This window comes from Cynocephalus volans, chromosome 2 (assembly GCF_027409185.1).
Source record: "Cynocephalus volans isolate mCynVol1 chromosome 2, mCynVol1.pri, whole genome shotgun sequence".
NCBI classification, from domain to species: domain Eukaryota; kingdom Metazoa; phylum Chordata; class Mammalia; order Dermoptera; family Cynocephalidae; genus Cynocephalus; species Cynocephalus volans.
In genome coordinates, this window is record NC_084461.1 from 189,208,536 (window position 1) to 189,234,758 (window position 26,223).

At 38.0% G+C, this 26,223-nt stretch overlaps 1 protein-coding gene across 1 annotated transcript in view; it reads left to right on the forward strand.

Annotated features, from left to right (window-relative positions):
- Positions 1-223: 223 nt before the first annotated feature.
- The window catches only part of MAPKAPK5 (MAPK activated protein kinase 5), a 35,624-nt gene continuing 9,624 nt past the window's right edge, over positions 224-26,223 (forward strand). Inside the window, exons 1-8 of the mRNA XM_063085480.1 lie at positions 224-340; positions 10,596-10,669; positions 11,194-11,269; positions 12,040-12,137; positions 13,228-13,336; positions 14,927-15,016; positions 15,749-15,844; positions 24,551-24,631. Coding sequence (XP_062941550.1) covers positions 305-340; positions 10,596-10,669; positions 11,194-11,269; positions 12,040-12,137; positions 13,228-13,336; positions 14,927-15,016; positions 15,749-15,844; positions 24,551-24,631 — 660 coding nt within the window. The 5' untranslated portion in view covers positions 224-304. The remainder of the gene's footprint in view (positions 341-10,595; positions 10,670-11,193; positions 11,270-12,039; positions 12,138-13,227; positions 13,337-14,926; positions 15,017-15,748; positions 15,845-24,550; positions 24,632-26,223) is intronic.

A 26,223-nucleotide genomic window follows, 5' to 3' on the forward strand; every position in this document is an offset into this window, starting at 1 on the left:
TCCCCGCCTCGCCCTGCCCCGGGAGCTTACCACCCCGGCCGGGAATGAGGCCGGGAGGCGGCCGCGCGGGGCCCAGCACAAAGGCTTGTCCCCAGGGGCCGCCGCCTCCACCGCCAGCCTAGAGCCGCCGGCTGAAGCCGAGCCGGCGCCGGGGCCCTCATCCCTCCCGGTCCCCAGGGGCGGCTGTTGCCCGTCTTCCCCAAGCCCAGGGGCCCGAGCTCCGAGCCCTTTGCTCCCTCGGCTGCGGGGGGACTGGGCAGCTGCGCAGCCTCCGCCGCTCCCGGCTGTGGAGGCCACGCGGAGCATGTCGGAGGAGAACGACATGGAGAAAGCCATCAAGGTAAGGGAGAGATGTCCACTCCTCCCCCGCTTTGTCTTGTGGCATTCCTCCTGGCTCCAGCTTCAGAAAGCGGAGATAATTTGGTGCGAGAGTTTCCAGCTACTCCCGGGTTTCGGGGTCCCCCGGATTCCGTGGGCTGCGTTTTACAGCCCTAGGGCGAAGGGTTTGTGTGTAGGGTCGGATGTCCGATTCCCTCTAACTTTACTGGTTAATGTGATTTGTGTTCAGGTGGACCAAAGGTGGGTGGCGTGGAGGTACTTGATAGGAGTGGGACGAAGGGGGCCCTACTACTATTATGTTTCGATAGCTCCCCAAGTGCCGCCGGCATTTGCTCCTGGATGGTCTGCTGCAACAGCACTCGGAGAGTTGGATTTTACCCATCCCTCCCGATCTGTTTGAAATCAGTCTCTCGGAAATCTGCAGTTTCAGAAGATGATGGTTCCCCTTCTTACAAAACCTGTCCTTTGGCGAATAGGTTGTTCTCATGTTTCCTTGTGTTGTCCCCTTTCTTTCCTCTTCCCTCTCTTCCTAGGGAGCATTGAATTTACTTAGGAGGAGCTAACACTGTCCCGCGACTTACTGCTCTGTTAATCAAAAGAAAAGCAAATATATGTATTCTAAAATGACCCAAATAAAGTAAGTTTTTAAAAACTGGTTTTTATTTTATTTTTGCCTTTTTTCTTTTTTTTAAGCGGGCACATTTTGCGCGCTAAGAGTTAGTTATCTGTTTTGACAGCTGTAGGTAGGAATTAGTCTTATGTAAATTGAACGCTGAAGCTTAAATTTTATGTATTATTTATTTCACAGTGTTAAGTCAACCCAGTGCATTTAAGATTTTTATTTTCCCTTAGGGGATAGGCATCAATTGGCAGCTTGGGGTTATTTTCCCCTTCAAGATAGAGTCACTATATCCAGTAATTAATTAAGATCTTACACTTGTAACAATTTTTTTTTTTTTTTTTTTTTTAAAAGATGACCGGTAAGGGGATCTTAACCCTTGACTTGGTGTTGTCAGCACCACGCTCAGCCAGTGAGCGAACCGGCCATCCGTATATGGGATCCGAACCCGGGGCCTTGCTGTTATCAGCACCGCACTCTCCCGAGTGAGCCACGGGCCGGCCCCACTTGTAACAATTTTTTGGGTGGTATGTAGTTTATAGAAATCGTCAGTCATTCCAAAAAACTTAACCCATTAAAGGAGGCACCAACATATACACATTAAGGGAGATCAGATTTTAAATAATAAAAATAATGTTCTAAAAGGCTGCTTTGATACATTCATTTTTTTCTTTTGGTTTGGATTTTATTGGCTACAAAGTCATGATTTCTGCGTGAAGTTATATGATTGGGTTGTGAATCAAAGTACATACAGCAGATTTTTAAGTTACTTAATAATTATCTGCTTTGTACCAGCTGCTGTCCTTGGCACAAGTGGTACAATCCAGACTCCTAGATATCCCTGCTCTCATGGAGCTTATATTTTGGATGGTGAAGTTAGGTAATAAACATTGCCAGGTGGCTATAATTAAGTGTAGAAAGGATGAGGAGTACTGTTTTAAGTAGTTAGTCTCTGAGGTGACATTTGTGTTGAGTTCTGAAGGAAACGAAGGAGCAAGCCACCACTGTCTCAGGGAAGAAATTACAGGCAGTGGGAATAGCAAGTATTAAGACCCTGAAGTAGAAGCAGGCCTACTGTGATCTCAGAACAGCAAGGTAGCTGGAATGTAGTAGGTGAGCGTAGATGATGTTACAGAGACATAACTGGAGCACTTAGGGCCTTGTAGGCCATTGTAAGAACTTTGACTTTGACCCTGATTAGAAGGGGAATTGTGGGAGAGTGTTGAGCAGGAGAGGGACATAATTCTAGTGGGCAAGCCTGCAAATAAGGAGGCAGTGTTACTTAGTTGTTAACAGTTTCTCTAGGTAAATTCATGGCTTGAAATCCCAGCCTTAGTATTTATTAGCTGTATGTCCTTGAGTGTCACTTTACTTCTCTGTTCCTTCGTTTCCTCATTCATAGAAAGGAGATAAAAGCACTCACAGCTCATACTGTTTTTATGAGGATCAAATGAGCAAATATATCTAAATGTGCTTAACAATAATACCTAACAGTAAGAGCTCAGTGAATGTTAGCTCATAGCAACATAAGTGTGGGTTAGAAAGAGCTGTAGTTTTCTTTGCTTCTTGACTGTTGCCCAACTTAACTTTCTTAAAAGTTTTAGCTTTTTTTCATTAAGAGTACTTGATAGGTCATTGGTGAATCTTCCTACGAATTTGGGCAAGTCCAACCAATACAAATAGGTGGAGTTGAAAATATCTGATCCCAGTACTGATTAGGATGTACTCCTTTGGAAGCAAGGCAGCAACACATCAAATCAAAAACTTTTGGTTTATGGCATTGTATTCATTGACCTTTTTTGAGGTTTTTATCAAATGATGAGCACTGAAACCTGTAGAGTTCAGCTGGAAAAGGTGTTTTCCTGGGCTCCAACCACAGCACTTGAATTTCTGTTGGAGAATGAGCATCTTGGGATTAGGTATTCTTATATATTGTCCTCTAATATATAGCGAGTTGTTAATTATTGATGAATTTAGTGAAAATTCATTTCTTTCATTTAAAAAATATTTTTAAAAATTGTGGTATAATTTATATACCATAAAATTCCCCCAATGTAAGTGTATAATTCAGTTTTTAGTAAATTTGTAGAGTTATGCAACCATCATCACAATCCAGTTTAGAACATTTCCATCCCCACTATAAAGTTCTTTCTGCCTGTTTGTAGTCAGCCCATTCCCATTCCTCACCCCAGACAACCACTGACCTGCTTAATGTCATTGTAGTTTTGCCTTCTCTAGAAATTCAAATTAATGAAATCGTACAATATGTAGTCTTATGTGTTTGACTTCTTTTTCTTAGCATGATACTTTTGAGGTTCATCCATGTTTGTACATGCTTCAGTAGTTCATTCCTTTTTATTGCTGAGTTGCAGTCTTTTTACTGCTTAACCATCCCCAGTTGATGGACATTTAGATTGTTTCCAGTTTTTAGCTGTTATGAATAAAATGACAAAACTGTACAAGTTTTTCTGTGAACATGTTTTAATTTCTTCTGGGAAGATACCAAGGTGTGGAATTACTGGGTAGTATGGTAGGTTATATTTAACTTTTTAAGAAACTGCCAAACTGTTTTCCAAAGTGGTTGTACCATTTATACGTTCCCACCAGTAGTGTTTGAGGGTTCTAGTTTTTCTACCACCTTTACAAATACTTGGTATTATCAGTCTTTCTATTTTAGCCACTCTGGCAGGTGTGTAGTGGTATCTCATTTCCTAAGTGACTAATGCTGTTGGACATCCTTTCATGTGCTATTTGCCATTTGTGTGTATCTTTTCTGGTGAAGGATCTGTTCAAATCTTTGCATTTTTTTTTTTCTTTTTCTTTTAAAGCCCTCACTCAAATCTTTGCATTTTTAAATTGGTTTATTTGTCTTATTATTAAGTTGTAAGAGTTCTTCATATACTCTGTAAAAGTCATTGTAATGCTGAGGATCATCTTTTCATGTGCTTATTTGACATTCTTGTATTTTTTTTTTTTTTTCTGGTGAACTGTATTTGGATTTTTCCCACCCATTTTTAAATTGGGTTGTTTGGGCCGGCCTAGCCCATGGCTCACTCAGGAAAGTGCGGTGCTGATAACACCAAGGCCACAGGTTAGGATCCCTATATAGGGATGGCTGGTTGCATCACTTGGGAGAACGTGATGCTCACACCACCAAGTCAAGGGTTAAGATCCCCTTACCGGTCATCTTTAAAAAAAAAAAAAAAAATTTGGGTTGTTTGTCTTATTATTGACTTATAAGAGTTCTTTATAAACTCTGAATAAAAGTCATTCATTAGATTATATGATTGGCAAATATTTTCTCCCAGTATGTGGCTTATCTTTTCACTTTCTAATGGTGTCTTTTGAAGATCTAAAGGTTTTAATTTTGATGAAGTCTGATTTAGCAACTTTTTTTCTTTTATGGATTGTGCTTATCCATAAGCACATAACATTTCATAACTAAGGCATCTTTGACTAGTCGAAGGTCACCTGATTTTCCTCCTATGTTTTCTTCTAGAGGTTTTATAATTTTAGCTCTTTCATTTGAGTCTAATGTCCATTTCTTTTTTTTTTTTTTTTTGTCTTTTTCGTGACTGGCACTCAGCCAGTGAGTGCACTGGCCATTCCTATATAGGATCTGAACCCGCGGCGGGAGTGTCGCTGCACTCCCAGTGCTGCACTCACAGCCGCACTCTCCCGAGTGCGCCACGGGCTTGGCCCCTAATGTCCATTTCGAGTTAACCTTTGTGTTTGATATGACATAAAGGTCTAAGGTTGGTTTTTGTTTTTGTTTTTACCATACATATTCAATTGTTCCAGGACCATTTATTCAAAAGACTGTCTTTTGCCCATTGAATTACATTGGCACTTTTATTGACAATCAGTTTATCATAGTGTGTGAGTTTATTTCTGGATTCTGTGTTCTATTCCATTGATCAATATGACTGTGTACCACACTGATTTGATTACTGAAACTTTATGGTGAGTTTTCAAATTGGGTAGTGTGAGAACTAACTTGGTTCTTCTTTTTCAAAATTGTGTTGGCTATTTTAAGTTCTTTGCATTTCCAAATAAATTTTGGAATCAGTTTGTCAATTTCTACAGAAAAATCTATTGGGATTTTGGTAGGGTTTACATTGACTTTATGGTCGATTTGGGCACAGTTGCCATTTTAACAATATTCTAGTCCATGAATAAGCTATAGCTCTCCATTTCTTTAGGGCTTCTGTGGTTTCTCTTAGCAATATTTTCTAGCTTTTTGGTGTATATATCTTGCACTTCTTTGATAAATTCATTTCAAACTATTTTATTCTTTATAATGCTAGGGAATTGTTTTCTTTTCTTTTCTTTCTTTCTTTTTTTTTTTAAAAGATGACCGGTAAGGGGATCTTAACCCTTGACTTGGTGGTGTCAGCATCACGTTCTCCCAAGTGAGCCAACCGGCCATCCCTATATAGGGATCCTAACCTGTGGCCTTGGTGTTATCAGCACCACATTCTCCCAAGTGAGCCACAGGCCGGTCCCTGGGAATTGTTTTCTTAATTTCATTTTTGGATTGTTTGTTGCTAGTGTATAGAAATACAGCTGATTTCTTTATATTGATTTTGTATTTTGCATCCTTCCTACATTTGCTTATTAGTTCTAGTAATTTTTTTCTTGTAGATTCCTTAGGATTTTCTACGTATAAAATCATGTCTTCATCAAATACAGTTTTCTTCTTTTATAAGTAGATAACCTTTGTCAAATTGAGGAAGTTTCCTTCTATTCCTTGTTTGCTGAGAGTTTTTATCAGGAACGGATGTTGAATTTTGGTTAAATGCATTTTCTTCATCTATTGAATTGATTATGTGGTTTTTGTTCTTTATTCTTAATATGGTATATAGTAACATTAGTTGATTTTCAGATATTAAACCAATCTTGTTTTCTTGGTATAAAATCCCATTTAGACCCACTTTGGTGTAAAATCGTTCTTACATGTTGTTGGATTCAGTTTGATAATATTTTGTTGAGGATTTTTGCATTTATATTCATGATACAGGTCTATAATTTCTTGTGATGCCTTTGTCTAGTTTTGGTATGAGTATAATGCTAGCCTCAAGAATGAGTTGGGAGGTGTATGCTCTATTTTCTGGAAGAGTTTGTAGAGAATTGGTATTATTTCTTTAAATTAGTGGTTCTAATTGGGAGTGATTCTACTTCTTGGGAGACAGCTGGCAGTGTCTGGAGAAGTTTTTTGCTGTCAAAATTGGTAGGGGATGCTTCTGGCATCTAGTGGGTAGCACCCAGGAATGCTGCTAAACATCCTACAATGCACAGGGCAACCCTACAACAGAGAACTATCTGGCTTAAGATGTCAGTGGTGCTGAGGTTGAGAAACCTGCTTTAAATGTTTCATAGAATTCACCACTTAAGCCATTTGGGCCTAGACTTTGTTTTGTAGGAAGATATTTGGTTATTCAATTTTTTTTTACTTATGGGTCTATTCAGATTTTCTCTTTCTCTTGAGTCAGTTTTGATAATTTGTGTCTTTCTAGGAATTTGTCCATTTTATCTAGTGGTCTCATTTGTTGGCATAAAGTTGTTTATATTTTTCCTTTATAATCCTTTGGTTCCTATGAGGTTGACTGTGATGTCCCCTCTTTCATTTCTCACATTAGTAATTTGTGTCTTCTCTTTTTCTTGGTCAGCCCAGCTAAAGGTTTGTTAATTTTGCTGATCTTTTCAAAGAATCAACTTTGGTTTTCATTGATTTTCTCTATTTTTCTACTTTCTGTTTTATTGATTTCTGCTCAAATCTTTATTATTTTCCTCTCTTTGCTTGCTTTGTGTATAGTTTGCTCTTTTCTGATTTTTTTAAGGTAGAAGATTAGGTTATTGATTTGTGATCTTTTCTAATGCAGGCATTTATAGCTATAAATTTCCATTTAATCAGTGCTTTAGCTGTAGCTCATAAATTTTGGCAAATTGTGCTTTCATTTTCATTCAGATAAAATCTTAAAAATTTTTCCTTGTTAAATCATCTTTGACCCATTGATTATTGAGAAATGTGTGAATTTCTAAATATTTGTGGATTTCCCGAATTTCCTTCTGTTGATCTTTAGCTTAATTCTATTGTAGTTGGAGAATTTCATATATTTTCAATTCTTTTAAGTTCAGTGAGATTTGTTTTATGATCTAGAATATGGTCTATCACAGAACATTTCAGATTAATACTAACTTTAAATTAATTCTAACGTAATTAGTAAAGTATAGAAACTTTGCTTTAGTTTAGCTCCATTCTCTTCCTTTGTGTTTATTGTCGTATATATTATGCATGTAGATATGACAAAGCTGAAAAATACAGTTTTACAGTTAAATGCTTTATGCAGTCTTAAGTGTTTTAGATAAGAAAAAAGGGGGTAAAATGTACTTACAGTCTTTTATGTTGACCTACAATGTATTTTCCATTTCTGATATTGAAGCATTCCTCTTTATTCAAGTTACCATGTGGTATAGTTTCTCTGTTGATTTTTTTAGGTATATTTTTGGAAAAGTTTCTCTAGGGATTATAATATGCTGTTTTAATTTATCACAGTAGACTGTACTTTGGGTTAATGTTGACTTAAATCTGGTGAGATATAGTGCCTTTGTTCCAATATAGTTCTGTTTCTTTTTTCCTCCTTTGTGTTCTTATTGTCACATACAGTATATCTGTATATGGTATAACCCCAGAGTTACAGTTTAATAACTATTGCTTTAAATAGTCTTAAGTATGTTTGTGAAATTAAGAGAAGAAAAGAACATTTTTTCATACTTACCTATTCTGGTACTCTTTATTCTTTCCTGTGGATCCAAGTTATCATCTGGAGACATTGCTCTTCTCTCTGAAGGTCTTCCTTTAGTAGTTCTTGTAGGTGACTTCTGTTACCAATGAATTCTTTCAGTGTTTGTTTGTTTGATAATGTCTTAACTTTACTGTTTTATTTGAAGGATAGTTTTGTTCAATTCTTGTTTGACCTTTATTTTCTTTCAGTACTTTGAATATGTGATTTTACTGTCTTCTGGCCTCCATTGTTTCTGATGAAAAGTCAGCCTTTATTTGTATTGCTGTTCTCCTGTATGTGATATTTTTTTCTTGCTGCTTATATGGTTTTCTTTCTTCTTGTCTTTCAGTATTTTGACTGTGATGTGTCTGCATGTGGTTCCCTTTGTGCATATCCTATTTAGATAAGAGTTTGTCGAGCTTTTTGAAGCAATAGGTTACTGTTGTTCATCATGTTTGGGAAGTTTTTGCCTATTATTTTTTCAAATATTTCCTCCTCCCCCCCTCTCTTCTTTATCTGGGTCTCCTATTACACATAAATTGGAATGCCAGACATAATTCCACAGGTCTTGTTTTTTTATTTAATATTTTTTACGTCTATTCTTTGGATTTCATCATTTCTTTGTCTTCAAGTTCTGTGGTAGTTCCGCCACCTGAGATCTATGGTTGAATGCCTCTAATGAATTTTTCATGTTGGTTATTGTGCTTTTCAAGTCTAGAATTTAATGTGGTTCCTTTTCATGGTTTCTGTTTCTCTATTGAAAGTCCCTATTTTTGACTCAGTGTCATTGTTTCCTTTAATTCTTTGAACATATTTATTTATTTATTTAACTTTTATTAAAAATTTTTTTTGTTTGATTTTTGGTGGCTGGCTTTTATGGAGATTCTAACCCTTGACCTTGACAAGGCATTGCTCTAACCAGCTGAGCTAACTAGCTACCCCTGAATATATTTAAAATAATTGCTTTTAAGACTTTGTTAAATCTAGTATTTGTGTCCAGTGAGAGACAATTGCTATTGATTTCTCTTTTTCCTGACCTTGGGTAACACTTTCCTGGTTTTTATATGTGTAATAACTTTTGGCTGAAAACCAGACCGTTTAGATAATGTATTGTAGTGACTCTGGATTCTGATTTTTCCACCTGTGGCTTATTATGTTTGGTAAATTCCCTAGAATTAAACTGGAATCTATCTTCCCTGTGGTATACTGATGTCTCTGCTCAGTTTTTTAATTTTAATTTTTCTTTTTTTCTCAAACTGTCTTTTAGTGGATTGCCCCTGTGTCTGTTTAACTTGCTTGTCAGCCAGTAACTTGGGCAGAGTTTCTCAAGTATTTTGAGCTCTTGAGGCTTTTACCCTCTTCTGGTCAATCTGTGTGAGGTTTTGGAGAAACTCTTCAAAATGCAACCATCTCCTTTGGCTTTGTTTTCCCTGGCTCTCTTAGGTTTCCCCTGCCCAGGTGTAGTTTCTCAGTTAGCTAGGGTGGTGTGTAGAGCTTATCTCAGGCTTCTATTGCTCTGTTTCAGGATTTTCCTATTAAGTCTCTGAATATTCTGCACACCCAATAAGGACCACTGCCTTGGGGCTAGCAAAGCTATCCATTCCCACCCACATTCACTACTTTTAGCTGGCAGAGCCATGACCATTCTTTCTCACCCCAAATTGAATTCATCCCCCAGAACAGCAAAACTACTGATTTTCATAGCCAGCCCCATGCTAGGAAAACTAATGTTGGGACATTATAGGAAAATGGTCAGGATCCCTCAGATGTTCAGAATCTTGCTGAGCATTTGATGTAAATAGGCACGTGTGCTCAGGTGTTCCTTGGTTGTGCACCCAGGTGTCCTGGGTTATGGACTTAAATATAAAGGATGAGTGGCTCTGATCCACGGTGCCCCCTGTCCCCGGAATGCCCGTGAGGGGGCCATGGGGAAGCCCCTACTGATGCTGGAGGCTGTTGTTGCTGCTACCCGTGTCCCTGGGACCCTCTGAGAGGCCACCACTTCTGCTGCTGAGGACTGACCTTATGTCATCTGCTAACAGCTTCCGGGATCTTTCCCAATTACCTAGCATGGACCTATGTGTGAGGGGTCTGGGAACCCAGCCTGGCATGTGAGGGGTCTGGGGACCCAGTCTGTACAATGGGATTGAAGGGTCTGAGCTTTAACTCTGACAATATAAATGGAAACTTAGTATAACTAAAATAATGAAACATTTTGGCTTTAGTTATGATTTGCCTAACTTTACAACTAGCATTGTCACCAACTGACTATGCTTTAGGCAGTGGGGTAGAGGGGAAGGGGGATGGCAGGAGCCCAGGCTAGAAGGCTCACTTAAAAAAAAAAAATCATTTTTAATTGACACATAATAGTTGTACATATATACAGGGTACACTGTGAAGTTTGGATACATGTATACAATGTATAATGATCAATTCTAGGTAATTACCATATTCATCACCTCAAACATTTGTCATTTCTTTGTGTTGGGAATATTAAACATCCTTCTTCTAGCTGTTTGAAACACTAGAACTTATTCCTCCTTTCTAGCTGTAACTTTGTATCCATTGACCAACCTTTCCCTATCCCTCTCTCTCTTACCTTTCCCAGTCTAGTAACCACTATTCTACTCATTACTTGTATAAGGCCTGAATCTTTGCTTTCTTGTTGGAAAACAAGGCCTAATTTAATGTCTAATTATAAAGCCCTGTAGAACACAAAGCTCTGCTTATCAGATTCTCTTAGAGGATGAGATGTTGAGTGATCGGTCTTCTGTTGTCCCACCTCTGCTTAATTATTTAGGTTTTTAATTGGGAAATCATCCTCTGCCCTCTCACTTTTTTTATTTTAATAGGAAACCTCCATTTTAGAAGAATACAATATTAATTGGACTCAGAAGCTGGGAGCTGGAATCAGTGGTCCGGTTAGGTAAGAGACCCACATAAGAACTATGCCAAAATTGCTCTGAGAAGGGTCATTGGAAATGGGTCTTGAATTAGAAGCATAGATGTGCCAGATTTGAGGAATAGCCTTAAGTTAACAAGTACAGGTTTTTATGTTAGGCTTTTTCTCATATGTTTAGAAATATAGTTAAATGACTAAGTCACATGGTCTGTAATATGGACTAATTTAAGACGGTGAGACTGTGGGGCCACTGTGAATGTCCCCTGTAGCCAGCGTAGCCAGCAGAGGCCATTATTTCTTCATTGGGCTGTTATGGTGGGTTGATGTCACATGGCTCAGGAGCTGAGGCCTGAGAACTGGTCTCTGGGAAAGCGGCTGACATGCTCCTCTGCCTTGCCTCCTGCTAGCTCTGGAGGCAAGTTTGTTTTGGTGCACCTGGACATATCCATGATTAAAAGCATAATTCTCAAAAAACAAAATTGTTAAATTAACTTTCACTGTTAAGATAGGTGATCTCTGATTGGTTTTTTTTCCCCCTTCAAATCTAGAGTCTGTGTGAGGAAATCTACCCAAGAACGGTTTGCACTGAAAATTCTTCTTGATCGTCCAAAAGCTAGAAATGAGGTATGGTCTTTCATTGCCTTGACTTACCTGAATATTTGAAGTGCCTAAGAATTGTTCTTTTACAAGTAAGGCAGCTTCCTGGAGGGAATGCAGAGATGCATAAAGGATTTTATGTCCCATGTCTTACTTTCCTTCTCTATTCATGTTATCATCATAAAGCAGTCCTAGATCTGTCAGTATAAAAGACTGTTTATTAGTAGAGTCTTATTTCTTTTCAGCAATTTCGTATTCTTTTATAATTAATGTGATTCTTGTACCCCAATGTATGCAGGTTTATTTCAATTTTTGCTTATTGAAAAAGGTGCTTGAATGATGGAGATAAAATAGTAGGAGAAAAGTCAGGTGAATGGTGTGCACTGCAGGAGGACTGAGGGAGTGTTTCTAGTTTTTTAAAAATATACATTGGTTTTAAATTATCTGGATGTGTTGAAGACATGCTAATAACATGTGCAATGAAGGGCTTAGTCTTTTGCCTAAAGAAATATGAATAATTTCTGAAATAAAATGAGTTATTTGACAGATTCTTCATTTGCAAATATTTGTAGCTAGGACAGTAGATGGTATATCTGTTGGTGGTGTTTTATTTGTGGAAAGAGTACTAAGGAGATAATCTATGTAGACAACACTTATTTTTTACATCATTCTAGGTGATAAGGTTTTTACTGTAATAGGATACCCTTGCACCTAGTGTGGTCAGTTTTTTGGAGGGAAGTTTGGAGAGAAAATGTTGGCATCCCCTATGTACAGAAACTTCCTCTGTTTTCTTTAAGGTACGTCTGCACATGATGTGTGCCACACACCCCAATATAGTTCAGATTTTGGAAGTGTTTGCCAACAGTGTACAGTTTCCTCATGAGTCCAGCCCCAGGTAAGATCAAACGGGATCTTCATGTGCCCACATGTAGGCCAAGGTGAAGCAGTCTTCCTCTCTTTTATGCACTCTCTCTCCCTTCCTCTTTTTCTCCCTCCTTCCCTCTCCCCTTCCTTCTCCTTTCCCCAGCTCCCTTTCTTTCCCCCTCTCCCCTTCCTTCTCTCTCTCTTTGTATTTTGGAAAATTTCAAAGATTTCTAAAAGCAGACAGTTATGTAATGAATCTCCAAGTACTCATCATCAGCCTCAACAGTTATCATCTTTTTTCACTATCTCACGGCCAATCTTGTTTCACCTATACCCCTACCTACTCTCCTAGCCCTCCTGATTATTTTGATTACCTTTTCTTTTTAATAAAAGCATTTAATGTGGAATTTAAACAGATTCTATTTAAAATCAGTGAAAGGGGCCCAAATGTTATTCTAGGCAAAGTCTTACAGGTTGATATAGAAAAAAACCCTTATTGCTTCGTCTGACTTTTCTTTTAAAGGAAGAGATCAACATTATTTTTTAGCTGCCAAATGCTTGGCAAGCACATTGAGTGGCATTATAAGTCTCTTCTAGGGAATTCAGTATTAAATAAGGTATGATTTCTTTTGGGAGAGTAAGACGTAAACCCATCATCGTAGCAACGAGTAGGCACTAAAGAGAGGAATCCATAAAATACCGAGAGCTTACAAAGAAGGGGAACTGCTAACTGTAGTCTGGGAGGTGAGGTGTCTCCCATAGGCTGTGTGGAGGCCAGGACTTGAAGGGAAGGTAGGAATTTTCCAGGTGGAGAAAGATGGAATTTTAAAAATAAATGGGAATTAAATGATTATTTTTCACAACTGTGCTCTGTTGGTGAAAGCATTTGTATGGAAGTTGGAGGCATTTATATCAATGGTAATCAAAATTCACAGATTTTTTTTTTTAAGAACATGAGAATTTTTGCTCTTATTTAGTAGTTATGTTACTCTGGATATAGGAAGTGATTACATACTTTGTAGGTGAGATAGCTTTAGGTCAGCTTCTTGATGTTTCAGGGCTTTTTTTGTTTGTTTTTTTGTTTTTGTTTTAACTTAACAAAATCAAATGCTTTCAAACAGGGCCCGACTCTTAATTGTAATGGAGATGATGGAAGGGGGAGAGCTATTTCACAGAATCAGCCAGCACCGGCACTTTACAGAGAAGCAAGCCAGCCAAGTAACAAAGCAGGCAAGTTAACCCCAGGTACCAAACTGCCAACAGTGTTGGTTAACTAGCGCAATTTCATTGGGGGGAATAAAAGAAAGCTTAAAGAAAGCTCTATTTGACTTCTTATTGCCTGCTTTGTTATGTAATCAGAAAAGATGTCTTGACAGGAGAAATGTGACCCCTTTTATACTTGGTAGGGGGGCTACTGTATTTGTAATTGGTTGTCAGCTGTTTCCTGAGGTCTATTGTGAGATTAAACAAACTCTGGAAGGAAGGTAATCTTAACTCCTTTGGGGACTGTAGATATCTTTAGACATATAGCTTCCCAGCACTGTTACTAGACTTTGGGATAAAATGCTGCTGATACCACCTGAAAGATTGTATGGTATAAAAATATGTTCTAAGACAATTATACATAAGATGCATCTTGCATATGAGTCACCTTTCTCTCATTTCTTCAGATTTTAATAGTATTCTAAGATCTTTGCAATTTTGGGCTGTTCCTGGTTATATTCTTCTTTTTTTTTTTTTTTCTTTTTTCCCCTTTTTTGTGGCTGGCCAGTATGGGGATCCAAACCCATGACCTTGGTGTTATAAGGCTGTGTTCTAATCAACTAAGCTAACTGGCCAGCCCTATTCTATTTTGACATCACATATTATTGCTATAGATATGATTTATGTCACGAGCAATACTAGGAATCCAACTGGTAATAACCTCTTGAGGTGAAAAACTAAACCCTCAAGGCTTACCTTCAGACCAAGCAAGCAAGGCAAAGAAAAGCAGGAAGTACAGCCCAATTAGTTCTTAATTAAAAAGTTCTTTCAAATTTTCCATGAGCCTCAAAGATTTTTGGATGCCTTCTTTCTGATAGGGAGGAACTGGTATTTGGATTGCTGAAATTCCCATACTGAAAGTTGAAGAACAGGTAGAATCTGTTCTTTTTTATTTAATTTTAAAAATTACACCTTTCATTTTTCAAGTATTAGGACTAAAGGATGAACTCTGACGATCTTCTGTAAAACAAAAACCCTTTAAATGTTAAGGGATGCCCCAACCCCTACTGACCTTAACAAAATCCACACAAACAGGCAACATTTTCAACAAGCAGGGTGAGCAAACTGGAACCTCAGTTGGAAAAATACAGTTAGCTGATTTCCTGTATGCAGAGCTAGCTGTTCTGCTCCCTGGAGAGTGCAGCTCTCTTCTGAGCCAGGCGATCCTGCAAGCCCTGCTGTGGGAATCCCACCCTGCTGAAGACTGCCCAGATTAGTGTTGCCTCTGCAGTGCCTGCTACGCCTCAGATGTGTGAAAGTGGGAGCATTTCATTTTCCCCATTTCTTACAGGATTTAAACCATCAGTCTGTTCTAAGACTTATTTTACTGTCATATTTTTCTCTGTTTAACAAAATACAGGTTGCAGTTAAACTGAGCTTAGTTCATTTTTATTTCTTGGTATCTGAAGTCTTAATTTTAAATTGAAATTGACCTGTCCTAATTGACTTGATGAAAGCTTGTTTTTTTTTTTTTAAAACATCTTGAGTGCTCTACACCAGGAGTATTAAAGATTGATCTTTTCTAAGAGTTGGTTGTTCCACTGTGTCCTTTTTCAGATAGCTTTGGCTCTACAGCATTGTCACTTGTTAAACATCGCACACAGAGACCTCAAGCCTGAAAATCTGCTTTTCAAGGATAACTCTTTGGTGAGAAGACTTGCTTTTCTGCATTTTAGTGCTGCCACTCTTACCATAGTTCAAGAGTGGGCGTGTTTGTGGTTGGAGTGCTCATGGTGAAGGAGCTTTAGGCCAGAGTACTTCAGACAGCTTATTTCTTTCACCTGTTCCCTGGCTAGAGGCTCTGAGAAATTGTACTGTACCCCTGGCATTGATAATTTTGGATGATATTGAAATGTATTTGTGGGACTTATGATTTGGGGTATTATTTGGAGGGACTTTGAGAAAGGGCAGAAATCTATATGCTGTTATATATTACATTGAAACTTATAGTTTCATTTGCTGCTAACCCTGATCTGGCATGCTTTCCTCTTCAGCCCTGCCTTCTGTCCCCTCACCAAATAAGTTGTTCTGGGTATGGTGATGCTTATGGCTGATGCTGAGTGAAGCAGTGCCTTGCACTGATGAGAGGTGTTGGGCCCTTAGAATGAAGGGGCCGTAGGCTAAGACCTGGATTTTAGTGCTGCCTTTACAAGTTATAAAACAAGGCTAACTATGTGAGTGGGTAGAAATATCTTACATCTGTATTAGAACAATTCCTCAATATGAATCATTGTCTCCAGACCTGGGGACATGTTATTCATTGGCTCAGGTCTCAGCCAGAAACTTGTGAGAGCTCAGGGTAACATGTCTTGCACCTGGATTTTCCTTTAATGTTTACTGGGGACTCTGGAGAGGTGACTCTCATTTGTTTTATTTCAGGATGCTCCAGTGAAGTTGTGTGACTTTGGATTTGCCAAAATTGACCAAGGTGACTTGATGACACCCCAATTCACCCCTTATTATGTAGCACCTCAGGTAAGCATGTGCACTTTCTGTCCTAAGATAGATCACAACACTGCATATAGATTCACATTCCTTCTATTCTACAGCTCAAGTAGACATGTATTACAGATGGGAGGGGGAGAACTCAGCTTCAGAAACCTACAGATTCCTTTGTTAGGTGTAGACATTTTATTCTTTTAAAATCAAATCTATTAGGATCCCTGTACTGGCCACCCACCAAAAAAATAAAATCTGTTGAGGTATGATTTAGAGGTATGATTTATATATAATTAAATACTCCTACTTCAAGTATAGTTTGTTTGTTTGTTTGTTTGTTTTTTAAAGATGACCGGTAAGGGGATCTTAACCCTTGACTTGGTGTTGTCAGCACCACGCTCACCCAGTGAGCAACCGGCCATCCCTATATGGGATCCGAACCCGTGGCCTTGGTATTATTAGCACCACACTCTCCCGAGTGAGCCACGGGCCGGCCCATCACATTCTTATTAATACTTCATGTTTGTCAGTATTTGAAATCCTAGTCATTCTAGTAGGTGTGTAGTGTTATTTCACTATGGATGTAGTTATAGCATTTTCCTGATGGCCACTGTTCTTGAGCATTTTTTTCATGTGTTTATTGGCTGTTCTGTTGTGAAGTATGGGTACAACCCTTTTGCCCTTTTTTGTTGTTGGTTTGTCTTATAATTGAGGTATAAGAATTTTTTTAATATTCTGGATGTAAGTTCTTTATCATGTATATGTTGTATTAGTTTCTTACTGCTGCTGTAACAAACAGTGGCTTGAAACAACTCACATTTATTATCTTACCATTCTGGATGAGAAATAAATGGTGCTTGGTGGGCTATAATCAGAGTGTCAGCAGGGCTGTGTTTCTTCTGGATGCTCTAGGGGATAAATCTGTTTCTTGTCTTTTCTAGCTTCTAGAGGCTGCAGCCATTTTTTGGCTTGTGGCCTCTTCCTTCATCTTCAAAGCCAGCAGTGTAGCCTTTTTCAGTCTCTCTCTATGACCTTGACCCTTCTGCCTCCCTCTTATAAGAACCCTTATGTTTACATTGGGCCTACCTGGATAGATCCCCAGTTTAGAATCCTTAACTTAGTCAAATCTGTAAAATCTTTTTTGTAATGTAAGGTAACATATTCACAGGTTCCAGGGATTAGGACATGGACATCTTGGAGGGTCCATTTTTCTGCCTCCCACATATGTATTAGGAGTATTTCTCCCAGTCTGTTTGCCTTCTAATTTTCTTAATCGTCTTTTGAATAGCAGAAGTCTTAAATTTTTATCAAGCCCATTTTACCTTTGTTTAAAAATGGTTATTGCTTTTTGTTCCTAAGATCCATGGGCATGAAGATTTTCTCTTATGTTTTCTTATAATAGGCTGTATAGTTTTAGCATTTATATTTTGATCTGTGATCTACGTGAGGGGGGTTTGTGTGTGTGTGTGTGTGAGAGAGAGAGAGAGAGAGAAAGAGAGAGAAATAAGGGTCAAGGTTCTTTTTTTTTTTTTTTCCCTTACAGATATCAGATTGTTGCAGCATCACTTGTTAGAAAGACTATCTTTGCATCATTGAATTAACTCGCAAATTAATTGTTGAAAATCAGTTGACCATATTTAAGTATTGGTCTATTCTGGACTTTCTATTTTGCTTATTTAATATATATATCTACAGCAAGATGGTTTGGATTGCTGTAGCTGTATAATAAGTCTTGAACTCAGGTAGTGTAATAAATCCTTCAAATTCTTTTTCAAAATTGTTTTGACTATTCTAGATCCTTTGCATTTCTCTCTACATTTTAGAATTCACTTCTCTATATAACAGAAAAGCCTCCTGGGATTTGACTGTGATTGTGTTTAATCTGTGTATGAATTTGGAGAGAATTGACCTCTTAACAATATAAAGTCTTCCAATCAATGAACAAGGTATATATCTCCATTTATTCAGGTCTTTAATTGTTTTAGACATGTTTGTAGTTCTTAATATTATAGGTCTTGTACATATTTTCCTTTTTTTTGGCAGCTGGGTGGTATGGGAATCCAAACCCTTAAATTATCCTTATATTTTATGTTTTTGGATGTTATTGGAAATGATATTTTTTAAAATTTCATTTTTTCAATTGTTTGTTACAGTTCGTTGAAATACAAATGATTTTCGTATATTGACCTTGAATATTGGGATCTTGCTAAATTTCCTTATTCTGGTATATTTTTTATAGCTTTATTAGGATTTTCTACATATATTATCTGTGAATAAATACAGTTTTACTTTGTTCTTTCCAGTATGTTTGCTTTTTATTTCTTTTCCTTGCCTTATTATACTGGCTGGGACCACCAGTTGAAACAAGTTGAATATAAATGATGAGAGCAGACATCCTTGCTTCTTTCCTGTTCTTGTGGAAAAAAATGTCCCATCTTTCACCATTAAGTATTCTATTAACTGTTATGTTTTTGTAGGTGTTCTTTATCAGGTCAAGGAAGTTTTTTTCTATTCCTAGTTTACTGAAAATGAATCCGTGTTGAATTTTGTCTAATGCTTTTTCTCTCCATCTATTGAGGTGGTGATCTTTTCTTCCTTCTTTTTACTTTATTAAATAAGTAATTATGTTGATTTTTGATTGTTGTATCAATCTTGCATTCCTGGGATAAAACCTGCTTAGACATAATGATTTATCTTCTTGCTTGATTTGATTTGCTAATATTTTGTTAAGGTTTTTGTGTCTTTTAAGAGGAGGGATATTGGTCCATAATCTTTTCTTGCAATCTTTGCCTAGTTTCAGAGTATCAGGGTAATGCTGGCCTCATAAAAGTAAGTGGTAAGTGTGTCCTCCTCCTATTTTTTGAAATAGTTTGTGTAAGATCAGTATTTTGGAGTTTTCATTGTAGAAAGATTAATGGTATAATCGATTTTAAAAGTAGCTAAAGATCTAATGAATTTTTGTGTTTGTTCTTGAGTCAGTTTTAGTAATTTGTGTCTTTGAAGAAATTTGACTATTTGTTGCTGAATTTCTTGGCATAAAGTTATTTCTGATACTCCATTAATAACTTTTTAAATATCTTTATGACGTGTAGAGACAGGGATAAATAGTATTTTTGCCTATAAGTGGATGCACCTCTTCCATTTCTAGACCTTTAGTGTGGGGGTGGGGGGTTAAATCAGTCTATTTAGGAGTTGAGCTGAGTTTGAATTTTGTGTTGCTATGATTATCTTCAGTGCACCACTGGCTTTGAAATTCTTTTCTTATTACCTGTGCTTAGGGTGGTCTGGCCTCAGTCTTAGGCAGGTCCTGTGTCCTGAGTCTCATGAACATCTGGTGGAAGTTTGCCAAACAGCCTGTGAATAGGCACGAACCTCCCTTGTTTCTATGGCTCCTGGGTGGTCATGAACCCTCATACTAGCCCACACCTTGCTTTAGCAATTTGTTAAAAATTTAGCTGAATTATTTTTACCCATATGGCATGGGGTATCATCTCCTCCTGGGCTCTGTCACAGGTAAGCCAGTGTTCACTCCCTGTCTGTTCTTGGAAGGGCCTGTCTGTCTTTAGATTTCAGATTACTTGGTTGCTCCAAGACGTCTGATCTCTGATGGGTTCAAGAAAAGTGATGATTTTGTAGTTTATGTCTTTTCCTTGCTCTTACGGTGGGAGTGACACTCTTTTCAGCTTTCTACATCCTTTAAGTACTCAGCATATTTAATAATGCTTACTTAAAATCCTTGTCTGCTTATTGCATCATTTCTGTGATTTTTTTTCTTTTTTCTTTTTTTTTACTGATAAGTAAAAATTGTATATATTTATGGTGTATAACATGATGTTTTGATATATAGTCATCTCTCGGTATTTGTGGTAGATTTGTTTTAAGATCTCCCTCAGATACCAAAATCTGCAGGTGCTCGAGTCTGTGATATAAAATGGCATAGTATTTACATATAACCTGCACACATCCTTCCCATATACTTTAAATCATCTGTAGATAACTTAATACCTAACGCTGTGTAAGTGCTGTGTAAATAGTTGTTATGCTTAGGGAATAATGACAAGGAAAAAGTCGGTACATGTTCACTACAGACCTAAGTTTTTATAAAAAATATTTTTCATCCGTGGTTGGCTGAATCCACGGGTGCAGAACCCATGGATGTGGAGGGCTGACTGTGTGTGTATACACACACATGCTGTGGAGTGGCTAAATCAAGCTATTTAATATATGCATCACCTCACGTTATACTTTTTTGTGGTGAGAACACTTAAAATCTATTCTTTTAGCAATTTTCATATGTACAATATATTATCTGTAGTCACCATGATGTACAATAGATCTTTTGAACTTATTCCTCCTGTTTGAAATTTTATGTCCTTTGACATAAAATATCTCCACCCAGCCCCTGGAGACCACCGTTTTACTCTTTGTTTCTATGAGTTTGAATTTTTAGATTTTACATGTAAGTGAGATCATGCAGTATTTCTTTTTCTGTGCCTGGCGTATTTCACTTAACATAATCACCAGGTCTATCCATGTTGTTGCAAGTGACAGGATTTCTTTCTGTTTTAAGTAGCCCATCGTGTATATACACCACATTTTCTTTATCTATTCATCTGTTGATAGATCCTTAGGGTGATTCCATATCTTGACTATTGTGAATAGTGCTGCATTGAATATGGGAGTGCAGATATCTTTTAGATATGCTGATTTCATGTCCTTTGGATATATACCCAATAGTGGGATTGCTGAATCATATGGTATTTCTATTTTTAATTTTTGAGGAACCTCCATACTGTTTTCCATAATGATGGTACTAATTTACATTCCTACCAACAGTGTACAAAGGTTCCCTTTTCTCCACATCCTTGCCAATACCTGTTATCTTTTGTCTTTTTGATAATAGCCATTCTAACTGATGTGAGGTGATATCTCATTGTGGTTTTAATTTGCAATTTCCTGATTATTAGCAATGTTGAGTATTTTCTCCAGTGATCCTTTCTGTGTGGACATTCATTTTTTCTCTCAACTGTGTTGCTGCAGATTCTTTAACAAGCCCTTGAGCCCTCTCAGGACTATTTTGGGTTGTGCATAGCTGTCTATATTTGTTTTTTCTTGTTGTTGTTGTTGGGAAATGAAGGCTGGTATCTCCTACTCTGCCATCTTGGCGATCTCACTTTGAGAACATTTTTCTTCTGTCATTTCTGAGTCTGCTTTTATTGGCTGACTTTTTTTTTTCCTTCCTGGTTATGGATCATATTTTCCTGCTTCTTTGCATATTTAGTAAATTTCATTTGGATGCTAGATGTTGTAAATATTGTGTTGGTGAATGTCTAGATTTTGTTGCCATCATTTAAGAGTATAAAAGATTGTTTTGGTGGGTGGTTAAATTACTGCGGATAACCTTGATCATTTTGAAACTTGTTTTTAAGTTCTGTCAGGGCAAATCTAGATTAGGCTTTATTCTAGGACTACTTCAGCCCTCCTACCCAGGTGAAACAGTCTGGATTCTCTCTTTTCATGCCCCAGGTATTCAATAAGGTCTTTTTACTCTGGCTAGTCGTACCTCATGTATCTCTGAGAATTATTCTGCTCACACCTGGATTATCTTGGAGTTAAGCTTACAGCTCTCTAGTAATCATTCTATTACCTGGTTGCTTCCTTGCCTTACATTGTCTTGCTCTACTATGTGTAGATGACTATTTAGCAAAAGACTCAAAGGGATCTTCATGTAGAGTTTGTGTGCCTTCCTCATAGTACTCTGCCCCACAGATTTCAGCCACACTGCCTTCCCCAGTTATCTCCTTAACTCTGGGAGCCCCCTGTGCCCTACCTAGATTCTCCTTTGCACAACATTCCAGAAAGCACCTCCTGGCAGATCACATGGCTTACCACTTTGTTTGCCATCTCTCAGGGTTCACTAACCTGTCCTGCCTATTGTTCAATGTCAGAAAGCAGCTGTTTCTTAAATTTTGTCCAATATTCTATTTGCACAGGGTAGGAAATCTGTTAATCCATCATGGCCAGAGTAGATTTGTTCTTTATACAGCTGGTGCTTATTCTTTTCAAGATTTGTTTTACTAAAGAAGTCCTCATTTAAAAAAAAAAAACAAACACTTTGAGATATAATTGGTATACAATAAATTATACCTATTTAAGTCTCACAGTTTGCTAAGTTTTGACACACATATTTATATATATTCATGAAGCCATTACCACAATCAAGGTAGTGAACATACCTCTCACCTCCACAAGTTTCCTCTTGCCCCTTGGTAATCTTTCCTTGCCTCCCTCTGTCCTCCATTCCCAGGCAACTCTGATTTGCTTTCTGTCAGTATAGATTAATTTGCATTTTCTATAGATTTATATATAAAGTAGTACATCATTTAGTCTTTTCTCTTTGGTGAGACTTCTTTCAGTCAGCATAACTACTTAAGATTTATCCATGTTGTCACATGTATCAATGGTTCATTCCTTTTTATTGCTGAGAAGTATTCTGTTGGAAGGGTATACCACGATGTGTTTATAGATTCATCTGTTGATAGACAATTGGGTTATTTTCAGTTTGACTATTACAAATAAAGCTATTGTGAATATTTGTGTGCAAATTTTATTTCCTTTCCTCTTGGATAAAAACCTAGAAGTGGAGTGGTGAGATCATGCGGTAGGTGTATGTTTAATTTACTTAGAAACTGCCAAATTGTTTTCCAAGAGTATATCATTTTACATTCCCACCGGCACTGTATGAAAGTTTCAGATCCTCCACATTCTCACCAGTATTTGGTACGGTCAGTCTTTTTAAATTTGGCTATTTTAGTGGGTATGTAGTAGTATTTCATTGTGGCTTTAATTTGCATTTCCTTAATGAGTAATGATGTTGAGCATCTTTTCATGAGCATCTTTGCCTTTTGTACATTTTCTTTGGAAAAGTATCTATTCAAATCTTCACTTTAAAATTTGGGTTGTTTGTTTTCTTATTATTGAATTTGAGAGTTCTTTATATATTTTGGATCTGAGTCCTTTGTCAGATCTGTGCTTTGCCAAGGTTTTTTTCCACTCTGTGGCTTATCTTTTCATTCTTTTAACCGTGTCTTCTGAAGAGCAGAAGATTTTAGTTTTGATGAAGGCCAGTTTATAAAGAAATTTTCTTGTGGCCTGTGCTTTTTGTTTCTCATGTAAAAAAAAAAAAAAAAAAAAAAAAAATCTTTTTCTAACCTAGGATCACAAAGATTTTCTCTGGTGTTTTCATCTAGAAATTTTATATAATTCTAGATTTTACATTTAGGTCTATAATCCATTTTGAGTTAATTTTTATGTAACGTATGAGGCATGGATCCAAGTTCATTTTTTAACATTTAGATATCCAGTTGTTCCAGCACCATTTTTTGAAAAGGCTATCTTTTCTCTGCTGCATTGCTTTTGAGCCTTTGTCAAAAATCAGTTGAATTTGTGTGTGTGGGTTTACTTCTAGACTCTCTGATTCTGTTCCATTGATCTCTGTGTCTTTACACCAGTAGTATAGTGTCTTGATTACTGTAGCTTTAAAATAACTCTTGAAATCAAGTAGTGTTAGCCATCCAACTTTGTCCTTTTTCAGAGTTGTTTTGGCTATTCTGATTTCTTTGCATTTCCATGTGAACTTTAGAATAAGCTGTTGGTTTCTACAAAAAAGCCTCCCGGGTTTTTGACTAGGGTTGTTTTACAGTTATAGTTCAATTTGGGAGCCACTGACATCTTAACAATATTGATCCTTCTGACACATGAGCAAGCTATATCACTCCATTTATTTTTGTCTCAATTCTGCTCAGCAACATTCGTGTAGTTTTCAGTGTACAGGTCTTTCACATCTTTTTCTAGACTTATTCTTAATGTTTAATATTTTTAATGCTGTTATAAATGGTATTTTATTTTTCAGGTTTAATTATTTCACTTTATTGTTCCTGTGTAAAAACTCTATGTAATGGCCACACCTGGAGCCTGGGGACTTTGGTATGGGTGTTTACAAGATAGTCACTAAATTCCTATTAGGTGAGATGCTGTAGGTCTTGGAGATGGCATTGAAGGTGGCCTTGGCAAAGTTGCACAAGATGGCAGTGTAGCCCCTGGTCGAGCTGTAGCATTCATCAGTGTCTGCTGTCAGCAGCAGCTCTGTGGGCTGAGACAGTACCAGTAGGTCTGGGTGTAGGGATGATGTGTCATAGCACAGAGCCTCCACATCCCGTCACCTTTCAATAAACAATGTGGGGTTTGCCAGTCTCATTCCCCCACTAGTCCCTCTGCATGTGACAGTGGAGAGCTTGGCCAGAATGATGCCCCCACAGATGGCTATGGCTACCTCTTTGGAGCACTTGACACCCAGACCAATTTGACTGTTATAGTCTCCGAAGGTGACACATGCCTATTACATGATCTGCTGGCCAGTGCAGGTCTGCTTTTCCACAGGCATAAGGGATGTCTGCAGGAAAAAAGTCAATGATATCAGACTCCTCAATGGGCAAGAAGAAAAGATAAATCTCCTCCAGAGACTTGATCTTAAAGTTCTTGACCTTGGCATGTCCTTGACTGATAAATTACTGGTTGTAAGAAGACAAAATGTTTTTGAAAGTTGTAATTATGTGAAATTTTTATTTGATTGATTGCCAGTTATCTCTACCCTCTTCAGCCTTCTAGTAGTGTGTCTCAAGTTGCAGGATATTGGTGGTGTGATTTTCAGGGAATTGTCGCCTTTGGTCTGACTCTTGACAGGTACTGGAGGCACAGAGGAGACATCAAAAGGAGAAGTCTGGCATCATACCTACCTCACCAACGCCCTACACTTATAACAAGGTAGGGAAAGAGATACTTCACCCCTCAGTTGTAGCCCCTCTCGTCTTGTGAGTGGTTTGTGGCCCTTCTATTCTTATCCCTTTATGTTCCTGCCCAAAAGACTGGAAGCAGTCAAGCTTGCACAAATGTATTTGAAATTCAAGTTTTTGTCTTATAAAATATGAAATAAGGATCTTACCCATTTAGCCTTTGCAGCAGGAACCAGGGCCCTTGGTCACCCATTAGGTTATTTGGCTAGCTGTACAGTCTACTGACCACACTGAAAAGGCATGGTTGGCTTGCTTTTTTGAGGTGGAGGCCATTTCTGAGATACAAAAGCTAGAGAACATTCTGTGGTCATTTATGATACCATTCTTTCTTAACCTGTGATGTACCCACTTTAGAACAGTGTCCAGGACACATAGCAAGGGCTCCTAGATGTTACTTGGTACTATCGTAGTTCTTAATCTGTAACCCATATCTTGAGCATCTCTGTTCTAAAGCACAAGAGGTTTAGGGCCTCTTGACACAGGTCCCAGAGTCACTGAGTAGGTCAGAGAAAAAAAAATGATGCCACTTGGGACTTGAGGCTGGGTACTAGTGACAGAGAAGGAGCTGAGGATGGTAAAAAGGCCGTAGGCTGGGAGACCTACTCTGGCTCTACTACTCTTCAGCTGTGTGATGTTGGTTAGGTCACTTAGTTTCACACTTGATACAGGACCTTAGAGATGATGTGATCTCTGTAGAAGCAGTTTCCTCTCCTGTAAAATGATTTGAACTAGGTCATTTTTAAGATCCCTTTCACCTCTATAATTTTATAATTATGTTCTACAGTATGGGTTATGTCATCCACAAATGTCCACTAGTATGATGTCAAAACATAGGCAAGAGTGCCTGATTGAACCACTTCCCGGGCTTATCAGAGCAGCATACAGTTGTGTCATGATGGGAGTGTATGGCAGGCTCAATGGGCTGTTCTTCTCAGGCAGACACCTCTTTTGTCCCGTAATTCTTGAGAGGCTTGAATTGAAGCCTCTGTGGACCCAGTTTCTAAGGAAGGTGGAGCTGTACTGAACTAAAATAGGAGTCCTTTCTTCATTAATAACCATGCAGTGATTACAGATCATGGAAGCACCTTAATACCTGCAGACACGATAGTTGGTGGCAGTGTTCTTTATTTCATAATATCTTCCTCCAGAATGGTGGAAGATCTTGCAAATAGGCTCAGTGAGTCCTTCATGACCGAAGGAATGCTTTTAGACTTCCAGTTCTTCCCTCCAGTGCCTTGCTGTGATCTATGTCAAACTGCTTTGGGCCTTTACAAAATGTCATGTGCTGTGTTATGGGGTCAGCCTACGTGTGTCTTAGTTGCTTTGCTTCTGCACCCTCAACCCTGCCCGGGTTGACGGTACACATTTCACAACCAGGTGGTTTATATCTATTACTTCTCTGGCTGGGGGCAAAGTATCCTACACCTGTACCCAAGCATCAGATAGGCACTTGGGCCTAAGCAGTGAAAATAGAAGTGACTGCTTATTTTACCCGATTGGCCTTATGTGATGGTGTGCATATATGTAGTGCTGGTAGGATATAAAAATATGGAAACAGTAGTT